Source organism: Centrocercus urophasianus, unplaced genomic scaffold (genome assembly GCF_019232065.1).
Source record: "Centrocercus urophasianus isolate 14NV4802_14NV808 unplaced genomic scaffold, USGS_Curo_1.0 seq_11, whole genome shotgun sequence".
In the NCBI taxonomy this organism is placed as follows: Eukaryota; Metazoa; Chordata; class Aves; order Galliformes; family Phasianidae; genus Centrocercus; species Centrocercus urophasianus.
In genome coordinates, this window is record NW_024884253.1 from 47,240,857 (window position 1) to 47,252,963 (window position 12,107).

The following is a 12,107-nucleotide window of genomic DNA, read 5'->3' on the forward strand; positions in this document are numbered from 1 at the left end:
TCATTTACAAATGAGAAATATATTTGAGTTAAAGAGTATACTAGGCCTGTTCCTATGCTTTTTAAAAATGAGAATAGATTTTCTATGGATCCAAGGTGATAGCCACTAGTTTATTAAAAAAAAAAAAAAAAAAAAAAAAAAAAAAGCACAGAGAATCCAATATATTATCTTTATGAAAATTGTAGGCATAGTAAACTCTACATAGAGAAACAGGTGAAATGTCATTCAGCCTCGCTGAAAAGACTTCAGTGGAAAGCATTCAGCAAGAAAAAATAATATAACTTAGGAATGGGATTTGTCCAGATGAAAAAAGGAGGTGGTTAGGAGCAAGCTGTCATCCATTTCACTACGGTTGAAATGAGAAGGTCCTGCTCCTTCCCTTTCCTTTCCCCTCATCTTCATCCCTGCCCAAATACCTTCCCCACTTGCACTTGCACTGAAACAAAAGTTCACTACACCTCTGTGAGAAGAAAAGGAAGGGAAAAGAAAGAAGACTCCCACTTTAAGCAGAATTAATCTTTACCATGCAAAATCTGCTTTGCTATGCTGTAGGGAAACTGTTAGGTTATGACTTGAACTGGTGATTGAGCACCTACTTAGTGAAGGAGTGTGGCTGACCCAGGGGGCACGGATCAGCCACAGTGATGGTCTCATGTAAGGGTCAGCCACTGAAAGGAGAACATCTTTTGGACCTACACTGCTTCCTGATGAGTGCTGATTAGCCAGAGATCCCCTTTACCAGTTGGGTGAGTTCCATTCTTCGTTCTGTATACTACATTTGGCCTACCTGTGAACACTTTACCTGGAATTACCAATAAGTTGTCAGAAGCAAGTTCTTCATAAGCAGAAAACTATGCCTTTAGAAGACTGTCATCTCAAAAAATGAAGTTTAAAGTAGAAAAGGAAAAAAAAACAAACAATGCTAAAGTTTTGAAAGAAACAGAGAAACATTCCATTGCAAATTTCCTTTCTAAACAGCAAACTTTCTATTCACTTATGTGTTAACGAAGTAATCAGCATCTGAGGGAAAAAAAAAAAATCTTTAATGCCCTAAGCACAGCTCAGGAAAACTTTAATCTTTTTTAAAAGGAAATAGGAATGGGGGAATGGTAATGGGCTTATTTAGGACACGAGGAAAAGAGATTCCCTAGTATACAAAAACAAGATTAAATGCTGCTTAGACACAGTCAATACCACTAGACATTTCTACTGTGATAGATATATATCAAAAGATACTCCATGGTTCTCACACTCAGGACAAAAAATGTGTATGCAGATTCTAAATGTTGGAGGTTAATACAACGAACACAAAACAGCAAGCATTATCTGAGGCTACTGACTTTGTAAGCAAGTGAAAAGTTGTTCTTAAATATAACTGCATTAGATACAGCAAATACAGATTTGCATTTTGTTTGTACTAGAGCTGAATAAGTTAAGTTTGAGAATATTTATCACAGTATATTCTTGCTTTTATTCCAACTGTTCTCCTGTGATTTGCCTATGCAATCTTAAACACAACAGAAACACATTAACAAGCTTTGACAGTATGCCAAGTAGGACAAATATCTTCATCTGAAGATACACAGTCCTGAAAACTCTACTCTGTAAAACTACAGTTATGCTGATGACAAGTATAAAACAACCAAAAATCTGCAGATAATTGATAATTTCCCCCAAAGAGGAACCCTGCCTGAAGCTACACAGTATTTTGTGGTTTTTTTTTTTTTTTTTAATTTCAATTTCTAGAGCAAAAGGAAAAAATGAATTTTTCATCTTAGAGTGGAATGCTAGCAGATGACATCCTCTTGCCTGAATACTCTGCAATGCCACTGCAAGGATTTGTTCATACAAGCACTGTTTCTGGTATCTGTGACCTTGAAAAAAAATCAGGATCTTCATTAGTGAAGAATGAGAACTTCAGTATTTTTGTCTCTAAAATATTCTAAAAATTGAGCTTCCCCACAGCTAACTTGCTTGTACATGTAGATTACTCAAATGTATAAATTGCCTGCTGGGAAGAAGTCAGAAAACCACAGAAGTAAGCAGTATGCTTTGTTGCTGTCATCACGTTTTTCGCTTTTTTTGTGTGTGTCTTTAAATTAAAAAAAAAGATTTTGCCTTAGAAAATGTATTTTTTTCTAAAACAGAAAAGTTGAAATTATCATTTATCACAATTCTCATAATTTTATGATTCCTCTAAGACCATCTATATTCAGTGCATACTTCCAGTAGTTTCTTTTAGTTCTACATTAAAATTCAGCTTTAAATCTAAATACATGCAGAGTATGCAATACGCTCCTACTGTCCTATATACATTTATGCAAAGTGGTCAACACTCTGAAAAAGAAAATATATTTGGAATTTCCATTCACTAAGATTTTCAATATATTATTAGTACCACCCTTGACAATCTTGTTGTATCCTTTCAAGAGCTACAGGCTTTTAAATGTACACAGATATCCCAGGTATAGAAATATTTTATATAAACATATGCATATGTACCCTACAAGGAATCTGGGATACAGGTACGCAGTATTTCTGCTGTTGACCAAGCCTTTTGATATTCATGCTTTACTTTAATAATAAATGTTTTAGATTTGGAACAACTTTATTCAGAAGGTCTAAGTGGTTTTCAAGTTCATCTTTATAAAATTAGATACTTAGCTGCAGATTGTTGAAAAACAGAGAGACTTCAGTCTATTTCTGTCATATAGAGCTCTCAGCACTGTTCTGTTCCTATCAGAATTGTTGAAGGTCTTAGAGTTTCAGAGCTTTATAAATATCTGAAGGAGTAAGGCCTGCAAATAAAAAATAAAAGAGGATAGTGGAGAAAAATACTTTCAAAAAGATATCAATATTAAATAAATCACTATTTTTAGATATTCTATTATTTCAGATCTGTTATATTACATTTCAGAATCATTCCTGTGAAAATATGTCTCAACTATTACAATACATATTTAACAAAATCTATTCATGGAAATCCTCATCTGCTCTGAGATGAATGCTATTATAATTGTTTTAGTTCTATATGGAGACAAATGACTGCTGTAATGGAATTTTTAATGAAACATTCACATTTCTGGCTTACTGAGCACACCACTGTGATCTGTGGACTAACAGAATGAATATTTTTTTTAATCTATCTCTGCCTCCTAGGTGAAATTATGCTGCATTGTACTTCTTTGTAAATGCTTACTTTCAGGAAAAAAAAAATGTTGTTAGTGATAGATGCACTTTATTTCAGATATGTACAACTTCTGTATGACAGAGAAGTGTCTAAAATTTGATAAAAGACTTCAGAATAGATAATCTGTCTCTAAAAATACATTTTAAGCTTAGTGTAGACTTTCTGGTACCATCTGATATTTTATTCTATATCTCACCCGACTCTATTAATTTCAATATCCTTTTTCATACTGGAATTAAGAAGGCACCCCTAAAGCTATGTCTGGATTAGAAACCAGAGTCAGATCTCCAGAAGAACTCCAGGTTGGGTAGCTAAACTGCAAAATTCTGATGAGTTTTCAGTATTCTGCAGCTTACACGAGGTTACACAAATAGAAGCTGAACGCTTCAACATTTTGCTACTGAAGTCAGCATGAGGCATTTGCTTTCACATGACATCAACATTTAAAACTCTGATCTCTAGGCCTAAACCATTTTCTTTGCAATATTAGAGCAGAAAATGACAACTAAGGTTCTCAGCTGTGAATTGCTTAGTATTCTAATGTTTGTTTAAATATTGGTAAGAATTGTGTGTAGAAGAGGGGTTGAGAATGGAAAAGCGCTGGCAGGTATTCTTTCCAATGCTCTCTTTGTTCTTTTTTCCTCTTTAGTAAACACCTGTTTTTAAGAGCACGCAGTTAAGATCACAGAACAGCAATTACTTCAAGTATTTCTTTTCACCTTAAGTTAGTCTATGCCTTCTGGTACTTAGATCTTTTTACAATTCAGGAGACTTTGACACCAGTAGAAAGGCTAAAGTAATCATACAGACTTTGGGTCTACAGAATTTAGGTCACCAGAGCATTGGCTGACATGATGTTGCATTTTATATATATCAGAACTTTTATATATATATACATACATACACACACACATACAGTCCTGATCATACAAACAACTATTCATTTCTAAGCTTAATTTTAATATACACAGACCTCCACTGAAGCCCCATGGTCACCTGCCACCACAATATGTTCAATATGAGACAAAAGACTAAAAGTTTTTGCTATTCTGTGTATAATAAAGACATCACTGGCCTAAGTTTCAAAAACATTAGATGGAGAAATGTCTGTTTAGGAATAATTCCGTGCATGATATTTTTGCTACTTAATTCTGAAGCAACAAACAAAGAAGACCATTTAATTCATACCTAATGCAATTTTAGCCATCCATGTTTCTATAGTGTTCTATCAATCTTTCATGTTAACCTGTTCCTTGTCTGCAAACTATGTTAGAAATATTAGGCTAGTTCAGCACCGATAAAGTCAATAGCAAAATTCCCATTAATTGGCCAGAATCTCACTCACTATGTTGTGAGCTCTGAAAAGAAATTGCCATCCTTCTAAAAGCAAAAGTAAGACATTGCCATTTTACCATGCTGGAAAACCGTTATGGCTTGGAGCTGCCATACATCTGCTTCTGTACATAGCATCTTCTGGTAAAGACAGGAGAGAAGTGTTGAGCAGCAGTGTCAGGAAGCAGTTATATCTACTTGAGTTTCACAGTCAGATCCCCAGAACACATAAGCTGCTATCCCTTCAGATCATATACTTATAACAGGATTAACTTAGGGTACACTAACAACAGCATACAGCAAAGGTTATCTTGACACTTCCTTTCTAAGACCTTTTCCAGAACTTCAAAATTATTCCAGGGCCTGTTTTGAATAGAGATATTTGGAAAGGCAAGAAAAGTCTATTAGTTTTCACAGAAAAAAACAGAAGTGAAGTGGAAGGAGAAAAGGAAAAAGGAAAAATAAAGATTGCATCTTAAAACACACAGATGGAGCAGAAACCTCCAATGAAATTCTCAACCTAATAAAAATAACAGAACCTTTGCCTTCATGATCAATACCATCATTCTCTAGAAAATGCAGTGTTCTTCTGGCTCCTATGCAACTAAAACTAGTAGGAGACCTGTGTGACTCTTGAAACCTATGACGTGGGATTAATTCCACTGTTTTCACTTAAAGTTTCATGTAAAGTGTTTATGCCATGTACAGGGCATGTGTGACAAAAGCACCTGTTTCTGAATTCTGCCCCTGAATATCAATCTGCCTCAATTTTAAAATGCCACAGACATCACACAACCCTTAGAGCTGTAATCTTATATATTTCTCACAGCTGTAAACTTAAACAACGGCAAAATTTACTCTGATGCAAAATCCAGTGTTATTACATGTCCAGTTGCCGGTCTTTTAATGCAAACCTGCTTTTCCATATGACTGAAATTGACATCTCAATTGCTTGTGCAAAAATGTCAGGGGGCAATATATGTATTTTTTGAACTGTAGGCCTTAAGCTTTCCTTTCATTCAAGCACGCATTCATCACTTCCCCAGCATCCTAAAAAAAAAAAACCCAACACCAAAGTTAAAGAGGCTCTTCAGAGGTTATTCAGCTTATCCCTTTGCTTCGAGGCAGAATGAACTATAACCATTCCTAACAGGTGTTTGTCTAACCTGTTCTTGAATATCACCACCATCAGAGATTGCACCACCTCTCGAGGCGTTCTGTTCTAATAATTCTTTACCCCTTAAAAGTCTTTCATAATGTCTAATGTAAATGTTCACTGCTGCAATTTCAGCTAATTACCTCTTGCACTCTTCGTAAGAGACCTAGAGAAAATCTAGGTTTTCCATTTTTTATGCTTTTGAAGTCTTTTCACAACAGATTTATTTTATGCAGGCTTAGTGACCCCAGTTTTAACACCTAAGAAAAAGTAAGTGAACAAAGTTTTAGACAAGAAAACATAACAAGACCAATATTCTTAGAAAGAAAAAAGTAGATCCCATTCTGGACCTACTATCTTTATCTGTGATCATATACAATAAAACATTTTAACAATGGTCATTTATCATGTTCCTCAAGAGAACCAATAAAATGCAATGAATACACATCCTCTGATGTTGCACAGATACAAAATGTATAGTTTGTTTACAAACTAATATTACTGAATGTAAAATGAAGCAACATTTTAAAAAAATATATTGGTAAAGGTCCAAAGTTTACATTTTCTAAAATATTAAATTCACGTTTTATTTACAAACCAGCCTTCAAACGATTATTGGCATTTTAAGATAATTGCTTAACCTGACGGGTACATGAAAATAACGAAGCTGTATAAAAGCAAACAAACAAAACAATAAGCAAAGTTTCATAGAACAATTCCAAAAACGCAATTTTCAATTTCTATTTAGAAATGCAAAATGTGATCTACTACACAGTAACTTACCAGAAACTGGTCTAACACTTTCATATGCTATAGGTATCGCAAATGATCAATGTTGTCCAACCATGTGCCAAAAATAATGCATTTTTTGCCCATTCCTACTTCAAATGAAGTGTTGACAATAGTTCAGTATTTACAAATTTTAAATAAAGGCTCGATATCCCTTTGGATCATATTATCACTATTTTTGTGTCTTCTCTTGTTAACTACACATAGCAGACTGCAATCCAAAGATGACTTATTTTGTTGACTCTGCGAGTTAACAGTTAAACTAGCAGCAGCTTGTCTGAAAAAACAACAAAAAAAAAACATGACATGAAATTCCAGGTAACAGACTACAAGTGAACACTGATTCTGAATCAATTTAAGACTGAAATCACACAATGAAGTCTCCCTCTTGCTGAGTGGCAGTGTGCCAGAAGGTGGAATTCTTTAAAGGTGAGCAGGACTTACAAGTTGGTAAAACCAGCTAAAATAGAAAATCCCAGTCTGAACACTGCTGGCAGGTAATGCAATAGGCCATGGCTGTGCCCTGTGCTCCAGCAGTGAATTTCGGTCACTTGCCAGTGCACTTAATCCTCCTGTGCTGCTCTTTGCCTTGACTGTGCTAGGTTAGGTGGAGTGAAAGCTGTATAACAGAAGCTATCATGTCAGGCTGCAAATGAGCTTTAACTCATTTCTACCAGGTCCCATTAAGGAAAATAGCTCTTTCTCCATGTTGCACCTTTTTTCCTTGTAGTTCTGTTCCATATCCTGGGGCCTTCTGAACTAACACAGAAACAAATAAGTCAGACACTTTTTCCTCATAGAAGGGACTGGCAAGTGCAAGACCCTTCTTTGCCAGCCTGGACCATGGTGAATAATGCAGTTTTTTTAGGAAAGCGAGTACTTTCTAGTTAATAAAACTTGCCACCTCAGTTAAAATGAAAGGATATTTGAGGGAGTGGAAAAAGAAGAAATTTAATTTTGATCACAGTCCCCCATTACCCTGCTGTACTAACCTCTAGCATCTACCTTAGGTATTAAAAAAAAAAAAAAAAAAAAAAAAAAAAAAGAGGAATTAAAAAGCACAGGGAATCATTTCTTGCTTCTTTCTCAAGAATTGTAAGCCTAACACCTTCAAAATTATGAAAAACAAGTATATCCTTTCTGTTTCTAATTTTATGAACTATCAGCATTTTAGACATCATTCACTGATTTTGATGTCCATATTGTATGCAGTATTCCATGCTTGATATAGCAAAACATCCTCCAGTGATGATCCCTGTTTTATAGAGAAATTGATCATAACCTTAAAATAAATCAGCTATTAGTGCATTATACTGCTAATGACAACAAAACTATTTTATATTCTAACAATACCCATCTCTGAATTTTTAAAAATACCTAACTGAACAATGCCTTCTGTTCCTATGTAGCATTCAGATCCAATAAAAATAGTTGTGTTTTTTTTTTTTTTTCCAAAAGATAATTATTGGTCTAAATGTATATCAACAATAGATTTTGTTCATTTTAATATCTTATATTATTTTTGATAAAGTTTCTGGGTGTTTTTCTTTTTTTTTTTTTTTTTTTAACTACAAGCTATAGTTTCTAATTGCTGCTCTGCTTCAGCAGCCATAGCTGCTGCCTGTAACTGTTCTGTTTCACTCTGGATGGAATTGGCTGTAGTAACTTGTTTTCTTTCACTGTGCATATTGTTCTCATGCCTCTTTAGATCTGATGCTTTAGCAAATGCTTTAGTGCAGGAACTGCAGACAAAAGGCTTCTCTCCCCGGTGTCTTCTTTCATGGTCTTTGAGGTGGGACTTGTGCTTGAAAGCTTTATCACACATGTGGCATGCAAATGGCCTCTCATTACTGTGAACTCTTTCATGCTTTTTTAAGTCCGGTGCACGAATAAAAGACTTTCCACATACCTCGCAACTGTAAGGCTTGTAACCTGTGTGTATTTTCAGATGCTCTTTCAAATGAGCTTGTGTGGTAAAGCCCTTTGTACACATTTCACAAACAAATGGTCTATCAGCAGTGTGTAGCTTTTCATGTTTTCTCAGTCGTGCCTCATCAGAAAAGGTCTTACCACAAGCCTGACATACAATGTGTTCCCTATGACCATAAAGCAGATATTCAAACTTCATATCCCCAGCTGCTGTTGTCCAGCCTGGTGTCTGTTCATCTTTCACTTCACTTATGCCATCATTAAATGTCAAAGCCTGGGGGGTTTGAGATCCTAAGTCTTTTGACTCCGTTGTTTCCATAGGCTCCACTTCTTGGCCATAGCAGTTTACCTTTCGAACCTCTTCACTTCCCAACTCCTTCAGAATCGCCTCCTGAACTCTCAGGGTAGTGGTTGGTGATTTCCCATCTTCCTGACTGGGGGGAGTTCCTTCCACTGTCACATCCGATGGACTGTCATCGTGATCTCCAATCTCTTCTACCTCATCATCCTGGGTATCATTAGGTTCCCCAATAGGACGGTTTATTTTCAGACAGTACTTGCTCTTGGACTGTGTGTTCTCTTCAGGACTAGATACATCACGTTTTTGAGAGCAGAGTTTATCCAGAAAACGAATACCAAGAATCTGGCCTGAAGACATCATCAAATTTACATCTTCCTTCTTAACAGAAATCTTTGCGGTGTACATGTAATTAAGAACTTCCTCAAAAATATCAGAACGAAGAAAATCTATTTCAATTACTGAGGAACTATCAACCTCTAGTTTTTTGAAAAGCTTTTTGAAGTAGGTACTGCAGGCAGCAAGCACACACCTATGTGCTCGGAATTTAACATCTTCAACCACGATAGCTATGTCACAAAATTCTCCTTCCAAACGTTGTTCATTTAATGTTTTCAAGAACACAGTTTTGTGATCGTCATCATTATATTTAATGGTTTCAGACATACTGATGAAAAACTCCTGTAAAATAACAAGGGAAAGTTTTGGGATAAAACAGGCTAAGTCATAAAATTCCACCAGCTGATGACACTTACGCTCTAAAACAAATGAAATATTTGGCTTAACAGGGTCAGAGAAGCCTTTCAGATTATCAAAGCATTACTTTGAAACCTCTTTGGAAATTAGAAATAAAGACATAAAAATATTCCCCTGGATTATAAGCTTTATAGACACAACTATTTATGTTGCGTTTTCTTTGTATTAAGAAATTAATTCATTTAAACCTATATATTGATTCAGTCATCCAAAATTGAAAACTTCTTCTGAGAAGTTGCAATTTTCTCTAAATGCATGACCCAACAGTATGATAGTTCTTAAAACTGAAGTAAATATTAGTAGTGAAAACAGCGTAGAAAATGTGGCAGCATAACAAACTAAAAGTGAAATATGAAATACAAGCCTTACCATGAACAATGCAGGAAATTTTCTGAACAAACAATTATTAAATATTTGACGGATGATTAACCCTTACAAAGGGCCACCTTCAGCCTGAAAGACAGGAAAACATTAACATATTAAGAAATGATAAAATCTGTTTTACATTAGTGCATTAAAGCATGGCATTTTCAATTATTTAAAATGACACCACGCACAGTGCTAAAACACTCAGTTATTATTTAGACAGATTCTACAGATGACTGCACAAACTCATCTGATAATAGTTCTGTTGTTGCCATAAATCATGTTTACTTTCTGCTGGTTTCTTTACTTCTCTGACTGTTTTCCTGCTACTCACTTTTCCCTAGATCCAAAAGCCAGGAAAACCTCTACAGGACTCCACAAAGTCAATCTATTAGTTCATCCAGAAGAGGGGACAGTTTTCTGCTGAGTGAGGTGAGCAAGACCAGAGAAGAGCATGGCAAGCAGGCAAAGCAGCCCCAAGGATGGCACATTGGGCCACAGATGGATGCATGTCAAGAAACACCCAGGATATCAGATTTCCAAACAAACGGTGGAGACATTTGGCACAGAAACACTGAAAAATACAGAAGTGATATTATTCAGTCCCAATCTCCAACAGGCAGCCCTTGTGATAGGGGCAGGAAACACATGGGGGAGGGAGGCAGTCACTGAATGGCTTAGATTGGAAAGGACTTTAAAAATCCTAGAACTCCAACCTCCCTGCCATAGGCAGGGTTGCCAACTACTTGATCAGGTAAGCCAATATTTGGTTCAGACATCTCCCTCCATCACCTGTCATGCAGCTACTGGGAATGCCACTCCTCAGTGCCTATTTACCCTTGACCAGATATGAAAATGGAAGTAGCTGGTAGGTATGCAACTTCCACCCCTTGGCAATGGCTGTTTAATATGATGTTGAAACATTCAGCATCAGACAGTTTTTGCAAGCCTGGCATTGCAGCATATGGAACTATCGACTTGAAAAAAAAAAAAAAAAAAGAGAGAAAAAGAGAAAAAAAAGAAGAAACAAATGTTAAAATTATTTGGGCTATGCAGTCAGATGTTAAGATTGATCAGAAATGAAGTCAAAGTCAGAAAGGAAGTGTATAAGTATGTGAAACAGGTAAAAGAAAACTAAGAAATATTGTGTGTGTTTTCCTGGGCTGCCTGGCTCTGCTGATCTAGAATGAGGCATCAAAGAATCAAGAAACTGAATTGGTAGGTACCCTTAAAGGACATTCAGTACAACCCTCCTGCAATGAACAGGGACACCTATAGCAGATCAGGTTGCTCACAGCCCCATTCAGCCTGACCTTGAGTGTCTCCAGGGATGAGGCATTCATCATCTTTCTGGGCAACCTGTTCCAGCGCCTCACTACCCTTATAATAAAGTTTTGGTCCTTATATCCAATCCACCAAATGGCACGACTAACTATTCCAACAGGTTTCAGAGCTGTTTGCAAGCTGGGGAAAGCCCTGCTTTCCTTTTGAGCACACAGCAAAGTGCCACTGCTGACGATCTAGCAGTGATACCTTCTATTTTCATTAAACAATACACAATTTTGCTACGAATCTGTTAAGATCTGCTAAACGGGAATAAATTACCGAATGATTAACTAGCTGAAAGTCGTGTTGGTGAGCACACAGGAGTTTGGGATCGGGGAAAGAAACCAAACTCTGTAGCGGTATGCAGCAGGCACCCGAGTGGAGCACTGCAGCAAACTGGAGGAGCACCCCGTTGCCACCGCACTACTTATTGTTCGTCCCCTCACACGGCTTTTTCACCGCTGTGATCACGGCTGCTGCCGGGACTTCCATCTGAGCTCGTGACTGTCGCCGCGGCTCCTGCCGGCGCCGGCTCCCTTCCCTCCGCAGGACAGCTGCGCACCGTGCCCGTGCCCGCCCGCAGCCGGGCGCACGCCCGCTCCACGCACCCGCCGGCGAGGACGCGGCGCGGGCGGGCTCCCGCCGGGGCCCAGCCCAGCTCAGCCGGGCCTCCGCGGCCCGCTCGCCGCCGCTCCACGGGAACCCGCGCTGCCGTCCCGCCGCCGGGGGCGCCCGCGAGTAGCGGCGGCCGCACTCCCGCGCCTCGCGGGGCTGCGCGCTCCCCCCCGGCCGCCCCAGAGCTCTCCTCGTGCTTCCCGCCTCCGGGCCGCGGCCGCGCGCCCCTTTGTTGCGGGGCAGAGCTGCTCCGGCCTCCGCCGCGGTGCTGGAGGCGGCGCAGCGCTGAGCGGAGGGAGGAAAGGAGAAGGAGGAGGGAGGGAAGGGGGCGCGCGCGCGCAGCACAACGG

The 12,107-nt window shown here is 38.2% G+C and overlaps 1 protein-coding gene across 10 annotated transcripts; it reads right to left on the reverse strand.

Moving 5' to 3' along the window:
• Positions 1-592: 592 nt before the first annotated feature.
• On the reverse strand, positions 593-11,637 carry ZBTB14 (zinc finger and BTB domain containing 14). 10 transcript variants are annotated; one of them, XR_006171582.1, is made up of 6 exons: positions 11,422-11,637; positions 9,820-9,903; positions 6,462-9,375; positions 5,437-5,572; positions 4,603-4,663; positions 593-2,798 (listed from the first exon to the last, which is right to left on the reverse strand). XR_006171582.1 is itself a non-coding variant. In XM_042835855.1 (2 exons), exons 1-2 carry the CDS (start codon positions 9,820-9,822, stop codon positions 8,032-8,034), a joined length of 1,347 nt encoding a protein of 448 aa, XP_042691789.1. In that variant the 5' UTR covers positions 9,823-10,750; the 3' UTR covers positions 5,866-8,031. The 10 variants fall into 10 exon arrangements, 1 of the variants encoding a protein (XP_042691789.1); XR_006171584.1 differs by lacking the exon at positions 11,422-11,637 and adding an exon at positions 10,151-10,750; XR_006171592.1 differs by lacking the exon at positions 11,422-11,637 and adding an exon at positions 5,822-5,938 and having other exon boundaries at positions 9,820-10,750.
• Positions 11,638-12,107: the final 470 nt, after the last annotated feature.